The sequence below is a fragment of the Ochotona curzoniae genome, unplaced genomic scaffold (assembly GCF_017591425.1).
Source record: "Ochotona curzoniae isolate NIBS_2020 unplaced genomic scaffold, NIBS_Ocur_1.0 contig_883, whole genome shotgun sequence".
In the NCBI taxonomy this organism is placed as follows: domain Eukaryota; kingdom Metazoa; phylum Chordata; class Mammalia; order Lagomorpha; family Ochotonidae; genus Ochotona; species Ochotona curzoniae.
The window spans coordinates 13079456-13102734 of NW_024466599.1; the positions used below are offsets into that span (position 1 = coordinate 13079456).

A 23279-nucleotide genomic window follows, 5' to 3' on the forward strand; every position below is an offset into this window, starting at 1 on the left:
AGCTCTAGGGTCAGTGCTGGCCCACATCTGGGGCCTGGGAGAGGTGGCCATGCTGGACGAGACTCAGCAGAGAGGCAGCAGAATGGCCCAGAACACTGGGTCCTGGGTCCAGCACTGTGATCTGACCCCTGGATCCTTCACTTATCCCACGTGTGCAGACAGTACCTTTTATGATTCATATATTTAGTCATTTCATTTGAAACACAGCACGAGAAGATCTTCTATCTGCTGGCTCAGTCCCCAGATGGCCTCCAACAGCCGAATCTGGATGAGGCCAAAGCCAGGAGCTCTGTCCTGCTCTCCCACACAAGGTGGGAGCCCTCCTGTGCTGCCTCCCAGGGCACACAGCAGCTGCAAGTTGGAACTAAGTTGGAAGGAGCTGAGTGTGAGCCACCATGATGCAGCACGCAGTGGGTTAACTTGCCGTACCGCAATGCCTACCCTCCAGCAGCTGTGGCCCTTAGCTCTCTCAGCTCTGAGCATTTAGGTGTCACACAACGATACCAGACTGCAGACTCTGAAAGGGTTGGCAGGAGGCCCCTGGAGTCCTCCAGGGAGGGCAGAATGTGGCTGGTGCCTTAAGGAGTGAGTATGCCACAGGGCCTGGGTGTTGAGGGCAGAGACCGACTTGCCGCTACAGCCAGGGGCACCAGCGATAATCCAGATGTCTGCAATGGGATCAGGGCTGTATAGGATCAGACTCCTGCCTAGGAGATGACAGGGCAGAGCGCTACCAGGCCAAGAAGACACGCGGAGCCACAGCCACAGGGGCTGCTGTCTGACATGACAAGTACCGTTTATTGCAGTAACATGAATGGGCCCAGGCAGACATGGGCCCCGTCCCATAGGCCAGCAGCTGGCCAGAGTCCAAACCCCTGGCTCCACCCACCCCCATATACCCAAGTCATGTCCAGGCCTGCACTCTGGGCAGAAAGTCCCAGTTTGGAGCCCGGGAAGCAGGTTTCCCTCCTTTGGTAATGGGACTCTCTGAGCCACAGACCAACTCCACATCTGGCAGTGGTCAACCAGGGCAGCCTGGATGTTGTCACATTAAATAGGCAAGCATAAGGGTTTCCACGTGTCCTGGGGCTGGGGACTTCTGGTTTTAGCAGAGGCAGGGTCGGGGAGGACCAAGGTATTTGCTAGGTGGACCTGGCCTCATACCTCTTGGGGGCCAGCAGCCTGCGGTCGGGCAGAGCAGGCCTTTCCAGTCACTCAGGCCTCAGCAGGTGGGGCCCCAAGCAGTCACGCTGAAACTCGCTCTGGGGCCTTACAAAACCTTGGCAGAACCCGGCCTCCTTAGGAAGAATTTGAACCAAGACTACACAAACAGAACAGAGACCTCTGGACCCAGCAATCTTCCACTCTCAGGGCCTTGAGCCACACAGCTGCCGGGCGCCCCTGGCATGTGGAGGAGGAGCCGGGCACACCCACACCAGCAGCCTGAGAGAAGAGGAAAAGGCAGTCAAGTTCACGTGACTCCTTTATATTAAAGTTTATTACACTTGGAAAATCTACTGTACAGGAAAAAAAAAAAAAACCCATTGGATTAAGTAGAGTTTTGCAAAAAGCAAAAGCCTATCACTCTTTGGAAAATATTCCTGATTCCAGCCCCGGGCAGGGCTGCAGTGCTCAAGGTGAACTTGGTCCTTGACGAGGAGGCCAGGGCCAGCCACGCCCATGATGCCTCGTTTCCACCTCTAGGAGACGGCATGGGCCCCTCGCCATGGTCCTCTCTCCTCCGCCAGCCTGGGGCGCCAGGGTCCGATTCTCTCTCAGACTTCTCCAGCAACCCCAGGGACCCAGTTCATGGCCACAGGCATGGCTGCTCCAAGAGGCAGTTGTCCCCTGGTGTCCAGGAGTGGCCGGCCCACCCTGGGGTCACCAATGATGGGGCCACCAGATTAGTCCATACCCTGTTGCACACACGAGTGACAAACTCAGAGATGACACACAAACTAAGCCTGCACGTGGCTGCCGGATGGGGCTCTCTTCACCCTGACGCCATCTCCCTGCCCATTGATCCACCGCAAATGAGGGGAGCAGGATGGCAGTTACCAAACCAACGTCCTCAACTTACCTCAGAAGGAACAGAGTCTACTGGGGCTAAGAACAGACTAGAGGGAACATGTGCAAAAAAACGAGTCAACATCTACGGTGGACTTCCCCACAACACCCCGCCCGGGGACTGCTGCCCTCCTCCTTAAGTGCTATCGATGGCTCAGTCCAGAGGGACCTCCCCAGACCGCCCAGGTCCGAAGCAGCACAGTCCCCTTTCTTGCCAGAGATCGGCCTGGGTAGGGGGATGAGCCGCTTTAGGCTGGAGAAGCTGAGGCAGGATGGGTGCCACACCGAGGCCATATCCAAGATGCCCTGGACAAGCCGGGCTGGGCAGCAGTCCAAGAAGCAGGGCAGTGGTGGCCGGGGTGGGCCACGCTGGAGAGGTGAGCGGCGTGGAGGCGGGAAGGCCAGGGCCTGCAGTTCTGCCCCGGGCCTGGCGAGCGGGGGAGAGGGGGATGCCGCGGGGCGTCAGGCGTAGAACTCCTCCTGCTTGGTGGGCTTCTGGTAGGCCCCACCGTTCGCCTGCTTCGGCTCCTCCAAGGAGTAGCTGCCCTCATCCTTCTTCTTCATGCGGTACAGCATGAAGCCCACCAGGCACACGGCGAAGATGAGCCCCACCAGACCTCCGGCAATGACCCCTGCAGAAGGGCGGAACGGGAGGTCAGCTCAGCCGGGCAGCCCACGGCGAGGGCAGCACCCGAGGTAGCCAGACCCGAGGGAGAACACTCACCTCCCAGCACTTCCTTCCTGTCCAGGAGGCCCTGCGAGGCTCCCGTGGCACCCTGATCCACAGGGGGCTGATTCCGGAGGTCGGGGTCCACTGCAGCAGCCCCCACCGCGTTCTCATCGGAGGTCTCGAAAGTGAAGTCCTGGTGGAGGGCAGACAAATTAGGCCAGATAGTTCCTTCTGTCCCATCTGCACCGCCACCTGCTCGCTCGGCCAGCCCTCTGGGAGCCCAGAGTATCTCCACACCCGCATAGCCCACAGTGCACTGGCCCCTGGGAGGATCTCCTCTCTCGGGTGCTATAGCACACACGCTTCTGGGTGAAAATCAACAGGTACGTTTGAGCTTAACGCATAGAGAAAACCTAAGAAGAGTCAGTAGCAGGTCCCCTGTCATCACCAGCAGTGCGTCCTCCTGCTCTGGGCGCAGGTAAGGGGGACCTGTGACCCAGTTCTCTCAGGTCCCGGCTGAAGGGCTTACTCACCGGCTCACCGGAGCCCTCTCCGGCCGGGAGCTGACTGGGGGCTCTGTCTTCAGCAGTCGCATCCGTGGCAGAGGGACCCCCGTCTTGCACGCTGGGAGAGTGAGGGTTGGTGTGGCCTGGGGCTGCGGGTGCTGAAGTCCCCTGGTGTCCAGGCTGCAGGTCCTTGTGGGGGTGGGAGGTGGCAGGTGCCTGGGCTGTGGTGGCTCTGGCAGTGGCAGCATGCTGGGTGGTGGCGAGTTGTGTGACCTCCCTGGGTCGAGAGGTGGTCTCGTCCTTGCTGGAAACCGAGCCAGGCTCCACCTCCACCAGGTGCACGATCCCTTCCTCCACCGGCCCCTCCGTGGCTGGCAGGACAGGGGTGGAGGCGGCTGTGGCGCCGGAGCTGGTGGACTCTGGGGCAGGGGCCGTGGCCGTCAGGAGCCACGCATCCTTCCAGGTGGTTGGTGTCTGCCGCGACAAGGTGTAGTCTGGTAGAGCACCTGCGGAGCCAGAAACAGAGCTTGTGGGGGTACCCAGGGTACCAGCCTCATGCAGGCTGCAGGGGGATGGGGCAGCAAAGCTCATCCCAGTCCTCCCACGAGAAACTGAGTCCTGTGAGGGCTCTTGCCAGGGTGGAATCCCACCTGGAAAACCTTCCAGTGACCTTGGAGGGATGGCAGCCCTATCCTGTGCCCAGCTCTCGGTCCCCGCTCCACATGCCCTGCCCCACTCCCTCCAGTTCTCTGGCTCCAGGCTGCCTTGGCCCTTCTTCATCTCTTGCCCCTCTTCCAAGGACCATCTTATTCCCTGGGCAGAAGAGGCAGGCAGGGGATGCTGGTGGAAGACTTCATGCTGCCTTCAGCTGCCTTCCAATGACCTTACGAGACCATGGTCTTACTCCCCCCAATTGACAGATGAGAAAACAGAGGCCCAGGGACCCTTCCAAAGTGGAGGCCACCGAAGGGCTGCAGTCGGAAGCTGACGCCCGCACTCCCCTTCCATGCCTCTTTTCTCCTTGGGCAGGCAGGTCGCTAAAGCACAGGCCCCATTCTTCGCTCCCAGCAGCACCCATCGGTCCGGTCCTGCCACAGGTGTTCTCAGTAAACACCTGCTACACGCATGGGACAGTCTGATCATCACCCGGCGGCAGCCTTACCTGCCCCTGAACCGGAAAAGTTGTCAGAGTCATCCCCAGAGCCATCTTGATCTTCAGGGGGCACGTTGGTGGCCACACTTTGCTGGAAAAGCAGAAGGAAAGATGTGAGTGGAGCTCTGGCCAGGCCCTGCTGTCCTGGGTCACCTTCCGGACTACCAAGGGGCTCATTCCCCCCATCCCTCCTCCCCTAGTGTGCAGCATAGGAATGAGGTGGGAAGACAGGTAGGCCACAGTTCCATGCAGCCTTCTACACCCCACTCCTCCACCTTGCCAAGTTCATGCCAGGGACATGGGTGAGGAGGTAGGACCCCCAGCCTGCAGAGCTGTCTGCTCAGGCAGTTGCAGACCTTACCCAGGGCAGAGAGAAGCTGCTGCTACTAGCACTGGCAGCGGGTGCACGGCGAGGGCTTCAAGAGGCGGGGCTGCCTGCACCGAAGCAGCTCGCTCTATAGGCCCGATTTCTCATCTGCAGCAAGAACTCGGTCCAGGCCCTCTGGTCAGAGCATAATCCTCTTGGGAAAAGTAAGGCCTGTGCAGCTAGGAAGCTGGTGACAGTCGTAGCCAATCTGGAAGATTCCCTAAACACAGGGCTCTGGGAACTGGACTGTGAGAGCCTGAGATACACCCCAGGGATGTGGTCCTACCTGGAGAGGCTGCAGGTGTGTGAGTATACACAGATGCCCAGGGACTGAGCCAAGGCTGCCAGCAGGACCAGGAGAAAGGTCAGGAGCGACAGAGGTCAGGACCATCTCTGCTCCCAGCGCTGGCTCTCCAGGGCAGCAAGGCCCAGCAGCCAGCAGCAGCAGGGAGCCATGAGAGTCATGTTCAGCATGAGGGTGCTGATCCCACCGAGCCCACTCTCCACCAGTCCCTCTGGGTCCACAAGGAAGGAAGGAAGCAGCAGAGACCTCCGACCTGTGCCATGTACTAGGTGATCAGGCCATGACACATCATTCAGTCTCTTAGGGCTCAGTCTCCAGATCCGTAAACTGAGGCAAACAGTCACACACAGGTTCCAGGACTAATACAAACACTTAACAAAACCATGCAAGCACCGGCCCTATAAGGCCACCAGTCCACCAGGACCTCTGCTGGGCACGCTCTGGCTAGCTGTCCAGGGAATATAGGCCCCCATTGCTGGGTCCCTGAAGCCTCGTTCAGGCAGGACAAACAAGACCTCTGGGGCAGCCCCGAGGGCAGAGCTGGACCAGGTGGCCGCTGCATATGCAGCAGCCCAGGGCAGAGGGACACCTCAACCACGTGCAGAAACTGCAAGGCTAGAAATAACACAGTACTTCCTGTGAAAGCAAAACTCCTCCCCGCAGTGTGGAAACAAAGGTTGTCACCCAAGGATGGCCGTCCGTGGCCCATACAAGGGAAAGTCCCATTCCGCGGGAGCCTATGAGCAATATTCCTGACTGGCCTCTATGCCACACCGCGTCCTGTCTACACCACACCATCCCCAGCTGGAACTTCCAACAGGTGAGCACTTCCAGAAGTTCATGAACAACGGAATCACAGTCAGGTCCATCTGGGGACCAAACTATTTGGAAATCCATGTACAGCTTTCCTTCCATGAGCCTCTGAAGATCGCTTGTACCTGTGCTGCCTGCCCAGGGCTTTGAGGATGTCACCGGCTTCCCCTTCAGCAGTGAAGATTATGGCCTGGCAGCCCCACGCTGGCCACGATCCCAGCTTCACCCTGCCTAGCCCTGTCCTGATGCACACCACCTCTGGGATGAGGCCGGGGACCAGGAGCAAGCAGCCAAGCTGTAGCTGTGGTGGAATCTTTCAGCAGCAGTCAGTCTCGGGGAGCAGTCCTCCCATCCCACTCTGGTCTAGGCCAGGGAGGACGACTGGCCCGAGCCTGCAGTGAGGCCAAGGCAGTGCTCAGAGGCAACAACCTCTCACCTACCAGGAGGTGCTGCTTTCCAAGAGCCTGGCTTCCCCCAGTCCCTAAAACAATTTGTTCCCTCAGCTCAGCTCCCTTATCCCTCACCATCTTGTTGACACAACAAGCTCTTAAGCAAACCTCTTCTCCACTTAAACTGGCAGGCCAGCAAACCAGCCCCCAGGTCAGGGGTGGGCTGTCTCCCCTTCCCCAACGGCCTCTGTGATAGCATCTCCCAAGAGCTTGGTGTAAGACTTCACCCTGAAGATGAAGGAAACAGCAGAAACTGGATCCCCAGGGTGTTCAGCAGCCAGCCAGTGTTTTGGCCAGGCTTCCGGCTCCACTTAGCAGGCCTGCTGCCATGCTCACTCATGCCTCCCACCCCCAGTCCTTGCTGCAGGTTTTCCTCAGTACCCTTTAACCTGGGACCTCCTGGTCTGTGGCCACCACGCAGGGCTGCCTGTGGGCAGGAAGGTTCAGCCAGCAGCCCGCCTTCCTTACTTGGGACAGCAAACAGAAAGCAGCCCTCACCTTCGTAGCCTGTAAGTCCTGGGGCAATCAGCTGTCCCCAGAACACAGCCAAAGCAGATCAAAGTTCTTCCCCCGCCCTGTTACATCTGCTCCATGGGAGTGCCAAATGTGTCCCTTCTACACTCATGGCACAGACCCTGGCAGCTTGCTGACCTGCCAGCCCAAAGCCAGGAGGTAGTATGGCAGACACGTGGAGCGTAGGGCTGGAGCAAGAGGACTGAGCAGCCCATCCCTGCCATGGGTATACTGGCCCCATGGAGCTGCCTGGCAGGAAGGAAGCACTTCCCATGCAGGACGCCTGGGGCCCTTACACCTAGTTTTGCAGGTGCAGCCCAGCTGACGTCACCGCCTCTGACGGGTCAGGATGGAGCCTAAGCTAGAGTCCCCAGCCTCGAGCATGGGTTGCCCTGGCCAAGCCTACCGCTTCAGAGAAATCGCCAATGGCCAACTCCAGGGCCACGGTGACAGCCTCCCCAGGCCGCTTCCCCTCACTGCAGCACTGAATAGGGAATGGCGTAGATCTGCATAGAGTCAGGAGGCCCTGGCACTCGTCTCCCGCTGTGGTAGGAACATATCCAGAGTCTACAATAGAGGCCTAGCAAAGAAGCTTTCAGACGGTAATTCCAAGCCAACTCCTGCTAGCTCTCCACCTGGATCATGGCCACATTCACCCTGGCCATCCCAGGCCCCTCGTCAACACCCCTGGGACACAAAAGCACCTTGGCTGCGCCATGCAGTAGTACATCCTGTGGGGATGTCACAGAGGGTTTCAAGTGTGTCAGGGGGATGGGGATACTCAGCACCTATCTGGAAAAGCTGCCCCAGCACCACCCCAGTCCAATCCCTCCCCATCCCACCAACCTGCAGCTACTAGGCCTGAGGACCTGTGGTTTCCCCGCGGCACCCAGGTGAATAAAAGGCTAGCTCAGACAGCGCTGGGGGCCCCTGACTCCCAGGCTTTGAGCCCCAGCACAGGGTGAAGGGTGGGACAATAAGAAGCCATCGGGGCTTCCAGGGGTGGGGACCACCACTCCCATAGCAGCAGCAAAGGGCTGCCTGCTCCCGGTCCTTCCCCAGCTGCACTGCTCATGCCCAGGTCCCAGCATCGGTCCTTGGCAGGCTGCAATAGCTTCGCAGTGTTCTGGAAACTGTCCTCTTCCCTCAGTTTCTCGGTCAGATGGACAGGCCCGAGGGAAGCAGCTGCCTTGTCCACCGCCTGGTCAGTGCAGCTCTGGGGGATGAGGTGTCAGAGCTGCAGGATCTAGCCTCCACCCCCAGCCTATACCCCAAAACCCTACATGGGCCAAGGGAACACCATGGCATGGCCTGCATCCCCGAGAGGGCCCAGGACGCAGCGGCACCAGAAGTCCTCCCAGCCCTGGGCCCTGCGGACCACACAGTGTGAATGGGCTATGACCAGCGGGGTCCAGGGGCCAAGACCTACCCCACTCGGGTCCCTGGACAAGGCCAGTGTACAAAGACAGGCACTGGAAAGGCAGAATTCAAATAAACAAGCCGAAGAGGAAAAGCGGCCTATGAAGGTTCTGGAATATTTCAACTATACTTTCAACGCAACCCTCTTAACACACGAGACATGGCAGGAGTGGCCCTATGGGACTTGTCTGCCTTCCCTGGCGGCGGCAGCCTAGACACTGGACGTGCAGGTCAGACTTGCTCCAGAGACCAGCAAGGGCCTCAGCAGGGCCTGGGCCAGCTCCTTCATGGACTGGGTGACCCCTGACCCTCTCTCTCTCTGGACCCCTTTCCAAGGGCAACACCGGAAGAAGCTGGTAGGCTGTGCCAGGAGATGGTGCAGTGGGTGGGAAGGGCAGGGACACAGCCCAAGGTCCCGGGGATGGTAGGCTCCCACCTGCCGGTGGACGCGGAGGGGGGTGGTAGCTGACACCTGACCCCTCCCCCTGACCCTGGGAGCCCACACCTATCTCCAGCCTAGGTGACTGAATCATCCAACTTGCTAGGCCCTCCTGCCATTGCCTCTGGGCAGCCTGGGGACTTCCTGGGCCAGTGATTTATCAGCTCCCTGACTTTCCACTGAGACATTCAAGCTGGAACCTGCCTGGGGTATGACAGGCAGGGAGTGCTGGGCCTGGCCCGGGGTGGGGCCAGGGAGCAGGTGCCACCGCCCTAGTCTGAGAATGTACAGCCCTGAGGGGGCAGCCAGGCCAGCCCCTCCCCCCACATACCCATGAAACCCCCCAACACCCCAGCCCACCCACCGAGACAGGCACCTCACATCCTGGGCTTGGCTTTCAGAACTGTCCCTTTAAGTACATGGTCAGGGCTTCACTCAGGAAAGCTAGGAAACCTGAGGTCAAGGTTGCAGAGCCCAGCCTCCTGGCCCTGCTGGTCCCCCTGAACCACCATGCTTGTGCTGCCTTAGACCATGCGGAGTGAGGAATACTGGCAGCCTAATGCCAGCCCCAAGGCCCACAGCAGGGTGGTGCTGCCACCGACACCCCCCATACCCACCCGCGGAGACAGAACTGGCGCCGGCCTCGTGGCCCGCGTGCTGGGACTAGTCTGGGAACAGGCTCAGCCAGGGCTGGTGTACAGCCGGTGGGGCTGGGAGACCAGTTTCTCAGCTTCTCCACACCTGCCAGACTCCGGCCAGGCAGGCAGGGTGATATGTCAGGTATAGAGCAGCCATAGCCCAGGCACCCGGTGGGGAGGGGCGATGGCCCAAGGCCTGCCCCATGGCCCTCTGCAAAACCCCAGGACACTGCCCCTGGGGACAGTCCAAGGGGGCCACAAGCAGACCCACACAGTGTGAGCTCTGCTCTTGACTTCCCAGGAAACCCTGGTAAATCCCTTGCCCAGGTCATCCCCACCTCCCCTCTAGCACTCTGGGCTTGGCCCAAAAGGTAGTAGGGACTCTCGGGTCCACGTCTACAGCTTCTAGCTCTGGACCAGGGACTCCAGTTTGCCCTCCAAGGGCAGCCAGCAGGGACAACAGCAGTGAGAAGACCCATGGGGCAGGGAGGCAGTAGCAGGGACGACGCTTGACCTCACAGCCTCACCGTTAGCCCTCTTGGCTGTTCAGAAGTAATAGCCCACGCAAGATGCTGGAAATGTCCCAGATCAAGGTACCAGGGGACAGACAGGCAGCACTGCTCCTCCCAGCCCACTAAGGCAGTGACCTCAGACGGAAGCTCAGTGCAGGATTCCTTCTGGCAAGCCCCTCTGGGAGGCCCAGCCTTATCGGGCCCCCATGCCCCAGGGCCTGAACCCTCAGGCATATGGCCTCCTGGTGACACCCTCCCCAGCTCTGGCTAAATAAAGCGTCCTCCAGTTTCACAGAAGCAGAAACTGCTGCTTTCCACACACCTGCAGCCAGGCGGGGCATCAGCTGTGCACAGAGGGGCAGGGCTATATCCCAACCTCCTCACCACAGTCTCTCCTCTCAGGGCCTCTGGTGCTGCGTAGGGACCCCTTAAAGAGGGAGACCCCTCTGGGAGGGTGACAGGCTGACGCTCAGTCCCACTAGAGAATAAATCAGTTCCCTGCCGCAGAGGGGCCAATTCTGACACTGGCCTGGAAAGGGCTCTGTGAAGATGCGAAAGGATCACAAATGGGAGACACCAGAGGGTTCCAAGGACACATTTTCAATCCCTTGCAGGATGTGGATACTGGCAACACTGTGACCAGGCAAGACTAAATTCAATCCCCTTTGCACTCCTCTGAGCCACACAGACCAGGCTGCTTCTCCCACCATGGGCTAGCCTGGGAACCAGCCTCTCAAAGCATTATTTGGGCTAGCAGGTGCCCTGCAGGCAGCCTAGACGGAGCCATGGAAATGCATGTTTTTGGAGGGTCCCCTGCCAGGTGGGGCTGTGCAACAGAAAACAGAATTTCCCCAGGGCACGGTGCAATGGCTCAGGGGATAAATTCTCACCTTGCAAGTACCAGGATCTCCATCTGGGTACCAGTTTGTGTCCCTGATGCTCCACTTCACACCCAGCTCCCTGCTTGTGGTGTGAGAAAGCAGTTGAGGAAGGTCCAAAGCTTTGGGACCTGGCACTGACATGGGAGACCGAGAAGCAGCTCCTGGCTCTTGACCATTGCAGGGCACAAACCAGTCAGTGTATGCAGGATTTTTCTCCTTCTCTCTGAATCTTATCTGCTTTCCAATAAAAATAAACCTTAAAAAAATTTCCCCTGAAAGGCTGAGCCTGAAGGGACTAAGCCCCGAGACCTGGACAGCTGCCTCGCCGAACCCCACATGCTCTGGGCTCAGCTCCAGCCCTCACAGCAGCATCCTCATCTGCACGGACTACATGCTGATGGGAAGCTGGGGGTGCAGCCTCAAGTCACAGGAGCACAAGGTCCCCGAGAAAGAAAGTGGCCAGGGGACACCTCGCCTAGGAACCAGGGATGGAGCTGGGCAGTATTCCTCCAGGCTAGGGGTGCATGATGCCACAGAAACACTGAATGAGGTCCTGGGGTGAGGCAGCCATGGTGCACACATGGTGTACAGTGGGCAAGAGGCATGTTTAATGTAACTTGAACAGCCACATTAGATGCTGGTGCTGGGCCCATCTCCCAGATGGGGAAACTGAAGCCAGGGGACCTCACTCATCCAAGGGCACAGGTGGCTGCAGGGCAGAGGCGACACACACAGGTGTTTTGAGCGCAAGCCATGGGACTCCATGAGGTAGGCCTGTTCCAGTGGCCTCAGCCCCCCGGCCAGGTGCCTCCCTGCTGCCTAGCAGCCCAGCCCACACCTCTCAGGTCAGGAGCCCAAGCTGTTGGCAGCAGCTCAATAGCAGAGAGCAAAGTCTGGGCAGCCGGCGAAGGGTCAGGTTGCTGAGCAGGGGCAAAAGCTGTGTATGCCGACTCTGTGATGTCAGCTCGTTGGGGGCCAGACCAGCCTGCCACCCAGCCACCTGGGCTTGTCCCAGGGGCCTCCCCACTATCCCTCAGCCCCACACCCTACCCGACCTCGTTCTACTCTGCCCCAAGCAAGGAAAGGGCCCCCACCCGGCACAAGTGACTTCACACATCTTTCCTAAAGCCCTCTGGGTAGGAGAGGAGAAACTCTACCTTAGAAATGAGGAAACCATGGCACACAGTCAGGGGAAGAACCAGGCCGGAGACTACACAGGCAGCCTAGCCAGCAGTTCTGGTAGCGCCTCACCTGCCGGGCCCCCAAAGACAGACAGATTAAGCACTGGGCCCAGCCGGCTAGAGGTGCCCTTGGGGTGGCCTGCTCCAATGGCAGCCCCTAAGAAACACCTTGGTCACCAGAAAGGGTGGGCTCTCTACCCTTCCTGTAATTCCCAGAGCTTAGGATGCCCCAGATGTACCCACGGAGACCCCTGGGGTGAGTCCCTGGGCTGCCTGTTGGTTCATGATCCCATCCCCCTGGGTGGGGGAAGAGACACGGTCTCCCTCACCCCCACCCCCATGGTCTCTCCAGCAGAAGCTGGAATGATGTCAGCCTCCACCATGATCTCAGAGCCCAGGGCCTTGCAAGTCCAAACCTGCCCGCCACATCCGTCCAGAATCAGCCTGGAGACAGAGGGGCCGTTGCCACAAGCCAATGCCACTTGTGTCCCTGCCACGGGACCAATGTGATCGAGTCCCTAGAGGCCCCTGGAGCAGGAGTAGGAGCAGCAGCCTGGTAGTGAGACCAGGGCCTGGGTCCTAAGAGGCCTCCCGGGACCAGCTGGCACTGGCATGTGGGTGATACTATGGGAGGGCACAACTCCCGCCTGTCTCCTCCATAGCCCACCCAGGATAGGGGAGCTTGTCTCAAGCGCAGAACACACAAGAAAGCCCTCGTGGCTGCAAAGCCCAGCTAGCCCCAAGTAGAACTGTGGTTTATGCCATCATGGTGGCAGGTCTCTTAGTGCCTGAAGGATTCAGTGGTGCCCAGCGGAGGACCCAAAACAGGGCTGGCACCCCCTGCTGCTCAGCAGCAAGCACCAAGGCCAGGAAGCAGTTGCATGTCTACAGGGTCAAACAAATGTCCTGCCTCACAGCCAAGCTGCAGGTGCTACCCCGTGGGGCCCCAGGACAAAACCATCCTCCTCGTCTGAGTCCAGTGTGCTGGGTGGCACTGCAGGCCTCTGGACTAGATGTGGACCTGCCCTGCTGCACGGGCTGGGCACACAGCAGGTGCTCAGACGCCTGGCCTTGGATCTGGCTAAGTCCAAAATGGACTGTGACTCTCCCAACACTTAAGGCTGCTCTTGCCTGGCACCCACAGGTCACATGATACAGCCATGAGCAGTCACAGACACCTCAGAGCATGACCTCGCCTCTGCTCCCATTTCATGGATGGGCCCACCAAGGCCAAGAGGGGCCCACATCCAAACCTACTCACTAGAATAGAGGGTTTGGGCTGGAGGCCAGGCCCTCAGGCTCTTGTCTGCACCTCCTGGACTCTCCCACACACAGTGGGCTCCCAGTGGGGCAAGGATGGCTAGGCGAGGGCCCGTAGGCCAGGCACCGTGACTCAGCTGATGAGTTGAGTGATAAACACGCCCACCTCCCTACTGCCCCAACCTGCCCAGTACAGCTTCCATTCCTGCTGATGAGCGGACTCGTGGCAGGTGCCAGGATGCCTGGGCGTGTATGGGGACAACACCCCCGGTCCCCACCTGTGGCCTGGCCTTGCCCAGGGGCCTCCAGCCACCCTGGTTCTCATGCTGGGCTCCACAAGCACAACCACAAGCTGCCTGTTCTCCCATCCACACCAGCATGGTTCATCTCTGACCTCAAACCTCTCCCTTGCAGGGCCAGAAGCGACAAGAGCCATCGGAGCTGGGGCAGACCCTGGGGCCACCTTTGCCCTTCCCAGAATGGAGTCCCTGTCTGTGTGTGTCTCAGGACGAGGAAGGATGGCAGGCCCCTGGAGCAGATGGGGACACTGTGCTCCAAAGGGGCAAGGTCCCACGTGGACTACATTCGAAAGGACAGGAGCCTTGGCAGCCCTTCTGAGGGCACAGCTTCTGCACATGCAAGCCACCTCAAAGGAAAAGATGCCAGACAGGGAGGAGGATGACGGGGGGGCTTCCCAGCATCCGAGGAGGAAACAGCAGATGGATGGAGGCCAGGTAGCCCCAAAGTGAGGGCTGCAGCCCAAACCCACCAGGCTGGAAAGCCCAATGGGAAAAGTGAATCAAATGCTGTTGGCAAGCCCCCCACATCCGTGTGCCCATACGAGAGTGCACACGCACACACACCTGCACACTCGGCCTCTGTGGGCTCGGTGCACAAGTGAGTCACCCAGCAGTTCTTCCCAGGGCGGACAGCCAGAGAAGGTACAACATCCACATATAATTAGCCATCAACGGCCGGAGCTTAGAGACCCCAACGGGGGGCCCTAGAGGAGACAGGGACCTGGACCAGGAACCGGAAGGCTCAAATGATGGAGTGGACAGGAGAGTCCAGCCTCCACCCTTCCACCTTTCCCAAATCAGTGCCCACTAGGTGTGGCCCCACTCTCACAATCTTGTAGGTATCTGCACCCCCCACCACACCCAACACAGTCGCAGCCTATGGCAGGTCACTGTGCCTCCAGGAGAAGCAGCTCATACCATCCTGCCCCCAGGCCCACCAATCATATGCGAGGTAACCTCGTGCACTCATCTTGGGCCCAGAACACTCAGACCACCCTCCCACCCAAAGGGGAGCTGGCTGCAGACCTTACACAAACTCTGGAGCTGGGATCAGCCTGTCACCCACCTGCCTGCAGGTGGGTCCTGCTGCCGTGGTGAAGAACCAAAACTACCTGTTCACCACTGATGCCCAGCAAGAACCTCACATCCCACCCGGCAGAAGGTTCTGGAATGCATGCAAGATGGAGGCATCATCTGATACCTAACTAAAAGCTCAGGGTAAAGATGCTGTAAGAGTGGAGAAGTACCGAGCGCTGACAAAGGAGGCGCGCCCGAGAAGGTCTCAACAAAGGTCATCCCGCAGGCACTTTCACCACGAAGCACTTTCCCACAACTCATTATGAAACGCACTCGCAGATGACAGAATGGGGGCAGCAGAACAGGTATGATGAAGTTCGCCTCACAGATGAGGGCGACAAGACCAAAAGTGAAGTGAGTCACCCAGATTACACAGCGTGTCACTAGAAACCCGGTCCTCGGCTCCACTTAATCCAAAGCTCTTTCTGGCCTGCTGGGTTATTAGCTGGAAACCTGGAATGAAATTCAAATACAACATGTGGTGAAGAGATGGAGACGAGGCCAATGCAGACACTCAGACAAGGCTGATCAGCAAGCGTACCTGCTGAGCAGGATGTCCAGGGACTTGGCACAGCTGTCCAGCTACCTGTGGCCTGGGGACAAGAGGTCATCGAATGCCTCTCCCAGTACATGACTCCTAGCCCCACAGTCAGGGAGGTCTAAGGAAGTCCCCTTACCTGGGCCTTCTTCCAACTCTCCAGGGATGGGCTCAGGGGCCAGAGGAACCAGCAAGACCAGCTCCATGGCCACTTGGCCACTCCACTGTAGAGACCACATCCTGTGAGCATCACAGGTAAGACCCTTCCCCAGAGCCTGCAACTCTTGCTGCGGTAGTTCTGACACACGTCACCAGCAACCCAGCCCTGCGGCAGATCCGGCCCACGGAGGGGCTTAAGAGAAAAGCTACCTGTTATGCTCAGGCATAGAGATTTTCACTGTGGCCACCAGCTGCCAGGAATGGTACACACAAAGCGCAGACCTAGGACCCAAAGCAGCAAGTCATGGGTGGCACCAGGCCCATGGGCCCGGGGCCATGAGCTGGCACAGAGATAGGAAAGAGGACCCTGGCGTCCCAGATGAAGCAGCAGTGCCCAGCACCGCTGCTGTCTCGTTTCCCTCCCTATCGCAGCAGCAGAGTCCTGCTCTCAGAACACTTTGAAGGGTCACATGGATCCCTCACTCACTGGAAAAACCTGGATACCACCGAGCCCTCATGCCCAAGGGAATTCAGGCATCAAAAATTCCACTGCCATACTAGAAACTCCTGCAAAAGCACAGTGTTGTCACTAATTCTTTCCAGGCCCTTCTCCTTCCTTACCCCTCTCCCCTCCAAAGCGGTTAATGAGGTTTTATTGGAACCCATCACGAGCCACAGGTAGAGACTTAGGCCGACTCCACCCTGCCCGCGGAGCCGAGGCCAGCGGTGACATCAGAGCCGGGCAGCGGCAGCCAGGGCCTCCCCCACCCACTCGGCCAGGCCGTGGGGAAATGTCTCTACTAGCCCCCGTAATTAAGGCAAGGGAGACTTTATGCCTTTCAAGGAGGAGAGAGAAAGAGAAAAACAGCAAGTAACCACTCCAAAACAAGCCAACTTTGCTGAAACAAAAGCCCACGGAAGCACACACGCGCACACACAGAGAAAGCTTTTGAGACAAACCAGTTCCAGTCTCCAGGGAGGGCAGTAGCTCCAGCAGTCTGCCTTGCCCATTCATAGCCAGGCGCCCAGGGAGTCCCTCCCAGCCTCGCTGTCCCCCAGGGGGGAGCTCTGACCCGCTTCCCACCGGAGACCAGGAAAACGCCAGACCTCTGCAACTTGTGTGTGGCTCCTCCCAACCAGGCCAGGAGGAGAGACCCCGGGAAGTATGCTGTGCCAAGTGATGCCCCTTTTTAATCAGAAACCTACACATTGGGAAAAAGAAACCTTACAAAGTAAGAAAAAGCACTAAGTTGCAAACCAGAGGATGCCCTCAAAGTTCCCTTAGTTCTTTGGGGGTTCAACTGAGCTTCCTCCTCCAGGAGCCACCACTGCCCTCTCCCTTGGCTCCAACACACACACAGCAACTCTAAGGAGCTTCCCTCCCACCCCCAACTTCTCGCTCTCTGCTCTCTCTGGCTCCCAGACTTGCTACAGTGGAAGTTTCTGAGACTGCCCCCAGCTAGACCACAGCCCCTACCCAAGCACACAGGAAACTTGTCCAGGGAGGACCCAAAACCTCACCTGGCTCCCCGGTGTTAATGGGGGCGCAGGGATGGCAGTGCACAGGAGGGTCTGCCTCAGCCAAGACAGGTGACAGGAGGAACAGCCACCCCTCTGATGCTGCCGGGTACCCGGCGCAGCAAACCACTTCGGCGGCCCCTCCCGAGGCCCCTTCCTGGCCTGGAGGGAGAGAGCAGGAGGTAATGCCAGGCGGCTCAGGGAGGTGCGCCAACTGACTCCACTCTAACTAGGATTCCAGGCGCAAGCGGAGCCCCAGTGAAAGCACAGCAACTTTTAGGACTGAGAGCCAGCTCAGAAGCCACAGCCCTCTGTGACGGCCAACTCCACCCACCCTGAGGATCGCTACCGGACCCCAAGTTGCTGGGCAGTACAATTCCCCCCGGGGAAGCAGTAAGGACCCTTCACTCAGCACCTGCCCTGCCTCACCAAAACTGCACACACACCCCCCCCCCTCGCAACTGGCGGCTTCTACCCCAGGGGCACAGCGCCGCCCGGATGCCACAGCCCACGCGCAGGAGGCAGTGGCCCACGCTCCTCCCCGGCCCACGTGCGTCTCTGCGCCCGAGCTAGGGAAGTGGAGAGGTCTCGAGGTGCTGGAAGAGACGGCCACTTCCGGAAGGGGAAGCGCCCTGCTCCACGGCGCCCTCGACATCCCGGGATGGGGCCTGCGCCCTCCCTTCCCGAGGACCCCGGGTTCCGCACCCGGAGGGGAGGCTGGCACCCGGCGGCCGGCGCTGACACCAGGCGGCGGCCCAGGTCCCAGCCCCCGGCAGGGGCTGGCGCTGCGGGGCGGTTCCCAGGGAAGGGTTACAGGGGCCGAGAACAAAGCGCCCCCAATGGGGAAGGCGGGCTAGCGGCCGCCAGCCCGGGCGGGAGAGCCACTTTCAGGGGAATCCTCGGGCTGTTCTTTGTCGGCCACGTCCCTCTCCAGAGGGGCCTGCCCCCCCCACCAAGGGTGGCCGCTAACTCTTCCCCAGAGGCCTCCACCCCACCCCACCCCCGTCCCAACTGCGAGCCCCCACGTTTGTCCCTCTTTCGCCGCAGCTCTGCTGGGCGGGCGGAGGGACCCGCCTTCCAGCGCGCCGCTCGAGCACAAAGCCGAGCCGGGGGAGGGGGCGCGCTGCGGGTCCACTCGCGGGGAAGGCGCCGGGAGAGCGCCCCTCCGAGGTTCGCACAACTTGGGCAGCCCACAAGTTGGGCTCTCCGCGACTCCAGCGTTCCCAAGCCAACTTCCCGGAACCTCCGGCCGCCAGCTCGGCGCGGCTCACCTCGGGCAGCCAACGCCAAGCCCGAGTGGCCCGCGGCCGCCGCTGCAGCCTGCTCCCAGGCTGCCTGGGCCAACGCGCCCGTTGCCCGCGCCCGCTCCGCTGTGCCCAAGCCTGCCTCGGCGCGAGGGGCTGGACGCCCGGGCTGCGTGGCGCTGGGGATGCAAGCCCGCGGGTCTGCTTTGAATTAGGGTCTGCAGGAGGGGCGCTGGGACCGTGGTCACCTCGCCCCCCCCCACACACACACACACCCCGACTCGCTGGCGGAGGCCCGGCCGCCGTGGTGCCCGGGGCCGGGCTGGGGTAGGGGCTGGACGAGAGAGCTGCGACCCGGGCGCAGCTGCGGGCCGGCGGGCTCCCACACATGTGGAGACGTTTTACATAATTGAGCGCTGGGCCCCGACGCAGGCTCCACTCCGCGGGGCATCCCAGCCGTCCCCCACACATACACCTCCCCAAACCTCCGTGGCGCCCACCGTCGGCGGACGGACTTGGGGCGGGGGGTCTTGGTTTCAGGGCTCACGGTCCCGGGGCCCGCCGGGCCAGCGCGGGAAGAAGGGAAGTTCCCCGCTCCCCTCCCCCTCCACGTGCCGCCGCCGCTGGCATCGGCGGGTGGCGATCCCGGCTTCTTCCCGCCGCCTCCCCGCCCGGCCCCGGCTGCACTCACCGGGAGGGCCGGCTGCAGGCGCAGCGCCAGCGCGCAGAGCCAGAGCCAAAGCGCCGCGCGCCTCATTCTGCCCGGGCTGGCGGCTGGAGCACGGGGCCGGGCTGCGGGCTGTGCGGGGCTCCGGGCCGGCTCCGCCGGGGGCGCCGCGCGCGCGTTGCTGTCCGAGGCGAGGGCTGCGGGGCCGCTCGGGAAGTCGTCTCTCTCCTGCCGGATGCCTGCACGAGCAGCTCGGCCCTCACCTCTCCCGCCGAGCTCCGCCTTATAATAAACCTGCAAAGCCCTTAGCCGTTGCAAAGACTAGCCCCCCACCCCCAGCTCCGCCAGGTCTCCAGTGAACCCCAGTCCCAACCCCCGGGACCCCGCCCCCTCGCCGCCCCGCCCCAGGCCGGCCCCGCCCCCGGCCCGAGCCCGCCCCGCCTCGGCCCTGGCGCGGGTGGGTCCCGGGCGGTGGGCTTCCACACGCCGCGGCTCCTGGCGCCTGGTGCCCGCTGCTCCCAGGGTGGCGGGGGGCCGGGGGGCCGGGGCGTCCCCATCCCCACCCCGAGAGCGGGGCCTGGGGTCGCTCGCCCGGAAGGGGCAGCGAGGCGGTCGCCGGTTCCCCGCGCACGCGAGGCTGCAGCGCCCTCTGGGCGTGGACGTGGGGCGCCTCCAGGTGCGCGGACCGCCCAGGTGGCGACGGCGGGGGCTGCGGGAGCGCGTTCCGGGGCGGTGCGGGGCGCCGAGGCCGGGCAGCCGCGAGTGGGCACGGACGCCTCCCCGACTCGGACCGGGTTCTCTCCGCGCTCCACCAAGTCCTGCGGGCCAACAGCTGAACGTACTCAGCCGGAGCTGTTCTTTTAAAGGGAGTTTTCGAAGTCCTTCTGTAGGAGGCAATGTGCTCTCTCTAAAAGGAAAACTGAATCACTGGTTTGAGCCCGGGAGACCCCGGGAAAGCAGCAGCTGAGCGCCCGCTCCTGGCGATTGCCCGCGGTGCCCTGGCGAGCTCCTGGGTAGGGCGAACAGAGCGGAAGGGATCTCCCGGGAGGCGCCCAGTGACCACGGTCCTGAACCTAGGGAGGCCGCAGAGGGCGCCTTCGGCCCCGCAGCTCCCCCGCACCCAAGGCAACGTTGGCTTCTCGGGAAGTCTCCTTAGACCTTCCTAGCCCCGGGTCATCGGCAGGGGAGTGACCCTGGGTCTCCTGCACGCCGTCTCGACCCTGCTTCTGTCCTGCTCGCCAATACCTACCTGTCTGACATCAAGTGGATGGCAGAGGCGGTAACGCGGTGCTTGGGAATGAGCTGGTGCTTGGGAACGCAGCTGGTGGTGGCTTGGTCCGTGATGGGAGCCCAGGGTGTCCTGGTGGTCTACAAGCCTGGCGCGGGAGGGGAAGGAGCGGGCCTCCTGGAGGCTGCCTACTGGTTGAGGTGTGCTCTGCTGGTCAGTGCAGGGGATAACAGGTCGCCTGGGGCTCTTTCTCTACCGCTCAGCACGCTGTCTTTCATATGTAAACGCCACCAGTGTGGTGTTTCTTTGGAGTTGAATTAGTGTACCTCAGCTTGATGGGTCCTTCTGGGGACAGACTGGGAGGGCAAGTCCACTGGACCGAGTGGGGATTGCCTTGGGCCCAGCCGGCCCCCGCCCAGCCTTCTTTCCCTCCCTGCCCACCTTCGGTCTGGTAGGGACCCAGAGCACCGAGTGGCTGGTGTTCTACAGTTTCTTCCTGGGGGAACCCTCGCTCCCCATCCCTCGCAGCTCCTGACATCTGAAGGGTGAACTCCCAGCTCCAAATCCCAGAAGTTTCCCCCCCACACACACACACGCCTGCATCCCCCTTTCATAGTGCGTGGTGAGCCTTTTTCCACAGCATCCCTGCCGAAGCCCTACCACCTGGCAGGTTGATCCTTGCTCCCCACTTCAGTTCTGCCCTCCTCTGCTCACCCAGGGCTCCACTGCAGGAGCTGTGGGCACTCTTGTAGGGGGTGGCGCTGGTGCAAGCGGGAGAGCCAGACACCAGCACCTTGCTTCAGGGTTGTCCGGACCACGAGACGGGCACCTGCTGGGGTCACAACTTCCCAGGTACCAGTCCTTTCTAGAGAATGCCTTTACTCTCCAGAAGTGTCCAGAGTGGCTGGTCCCTGTGGGCACCGTGAGGGGGAATCAGTCAGTGTTCCAGCCTGTGGAAGACACTGGCATTTTTTTTTTTTAGTAGAAAAAGAAAATGATGAGACTGACATGAAAAGCTTTGCAGAATCTGTTTTTTAATGAAAAGAACAGGTGAAGAATGGGACTCGCGGTGCGGTGGGTTAAGCCACTGCTAGTTCCGGCTACGTCACTTCCAGCCCATCTTCCTGCTGATGCGTGCTGGGATGTAGCAGCCAATGGTTGGTCCATGGGCCCCTGTTACCCACGTGGGAGGCCCAGATGCAGTTCAAGGTGGCCAGCTTCAGCCTGGAGCAGCCTGGGCTGGTGCAGCCCTCTGTGGACTGACCCAGCGAATGGAAGACACCTGTATCCCCTTCTCTCTTTCAAGTAGATGAAATTAAATAAATAAATTGTATTGAAATGGCCCAAATGTGCTTAAAAGAAGTGACTAACATTTAAATCCCACATGGGTATGTAGAACAGGTTTAGAGAAGAAAGCTGGGATGTCAGCCCTGTGGGACTTCCTTGTTTGTTTGTTCTGTATCCTTCAGGTGGTTGTGTGTTTTCTTTTTGTTTTGTTTTGTTTTGTTTTTTGAAGTTCCGCAATGGCTGGAACTGAGCCAATCCAAAGCAGAGAGCTTCCTCTGAGTCTCCCAAGTGGGTGCAGGGTCCATCCTCTACTGCTTTGCCAGGCCACAAGCAGGGAGCTGGATGAGAAATGGGGATCAGCCAGGACACAAACCAGCGCCAATATGGGATCCTGGCGGATGTAAGGCAAAGATTTGAGCACACATATTCCTTGGTTAATATTTTTGAATTTAAAAATTTTGATTAAATCAACTACGAGGCTTTGAAGCTCAGCCTGCCCTGCCCTCATGCAGCTTGTGTAAGAAGCTACTCAGACTAACTCCCCAGCCCTCTGCTTACTCAGCACTACCTTAAATCCCCTATGTGTCGGTCCCCTTGAATACCTGTTTACCCAGCACTACAGCTCACTTCCTAAGTAAGCTCAGTGATCTTCCCGCTCCCCCAGAGGCATTTATACCTGGTGTCCCTGACAGCTGCATCTGCCAGTCACTGAGCCCGCACTCCCCATCCCCACCTCAACACTATCAAGGAGCCGGCCCTTTGTTCTGCTCTTCTGTCTTCTGTCTCTCTCTGCTCTTTCTCCCTGCCCCATGGCTGACAAGAAGACCTCTCACGTGGCTCACTCATGGAGCCTGGCTCTTAAGTTTTGTAGCAAATTAGCTAACAGCGTGACTAACAGAAGCTGTGTTGCTTGTCCCTGTCCCTGCATGGCCCACTGTGCCATCCCAGACTCAGCCAGCCCTGTCTTCCCAGTGTGGGGGTCAGCATCTCTTCCTGGCCTCATCCTTGGCTTGCCGGGTGCAGGCGTTCCTTCCAGACCTTGTGTCCATCTCCCAGGAGGCCGTCTTCTAAGACGAGGCCTGCACTGAGAGCAAGGTCAAACCGTAGTGCCCTCTGCCCGCACTTCTTTCCTGGTAACACTGTCCCAAGGAGGGTCCCACACTCTCTACCTGTCGCTGGTGAGGGGACCTTGGTGACCAATGGGGCCTCCATCATTCTTCCAGGGGTTTGGGCCTAGGGGAGTCTATTACCACTTCCACTCAACAGTTAACTTCTTTAAGAGTATCAGATGCTTGTAAGCATATCCTTGCTTCAAGATAACACACAACAACTTTTTCATACCAGTCCTTCCAAATGTGAAGCATTAAAAAAGAAAAGTTAGTTGTTCTGTTGTGAACCATTTCAAGCCCATAAAGATTAATGTAGTGCACACCTAGGCAGGGGCCTCGTGGCTCCGGGAGCTGAGCTGCTTGGGATGCCTACACCCCATGTCAGAGGACTTGGCAGGCAGTAACTGCTATTTTGCTCCTGATCCAGTTCACTAACACACATTACAAGTGGCAGATGATGGTTTTTGAGTATTTGAATTCTTCCCACCCACATGAGAGCCCAGAGTGGAGTTCCTGGCTCCGGCTTTGGCCTGACCCTCCCCACCTCATCCCCAATTGTAGTGCGCATGTACAGAGTGAACCAGTAGGTGAAAGATTGTTCGCTTTCTCTTTCTCTCCCACTTCTCTCTCCCCATGTGTGTGTCCTTTGTCACTCTGCCTTTCAAATAAACAGATTTTTTAAAAAAATAATTTGGTTATCTAGAAGGCAGCATCACACACACACACACACACACAGCTCTTCCTATCAACAGATCTTCATCACTAACTCACTCCCCAGATGCTGCAATGGCTAGAGCTGGGCCCAATTGAAACCAGGAGCCAGGGGCTCCTACATGAGTACAGGAGCCCAAGCACTTGGGCCATCTTCTGCTCTTTTTCTAGACAAATTAGCAGGGAGCTGGATCAGAAGTGGAGCAGCTGGGACTCAAACGACACCCATTTGGGATACTGGCATTGCAGCCAGTGGCTGTATGCACTACA

At 59.6% G+C, this 23279-nt stretch overlaps 1 protein-coding gene across 1 annotated transcript; it reads right to left on the reverse strand.

Moving 5' to 3' along the window:
* Positions 1–1865: 1865 nt before the first annotated feature.
* On the reverse strand, positions 1866–18909 carry SDC1 (syndecan 1). Its single transcript, XM_040993936.1, has 5 exons — positions 18699–18909; positions 4406–4487; positions 3271–3749; positions 2792–2930; positions 1866–2699 (listed from the first exon to the last, which is right to left on the reverse strand). The coding sequence occupies exons 1-5, from the start codon at positions 18762–18764 to the stop codon at positions 2530–2532; spliced, it is 936 nt and encodes a 311-aa protein (XP_040849870.1). The 5' UTR covers positions 18765–18909; the 3' UTR covers positions 1866–2529.
* Positions 18910–23279: the final 4370 nt, after the last annotated feature.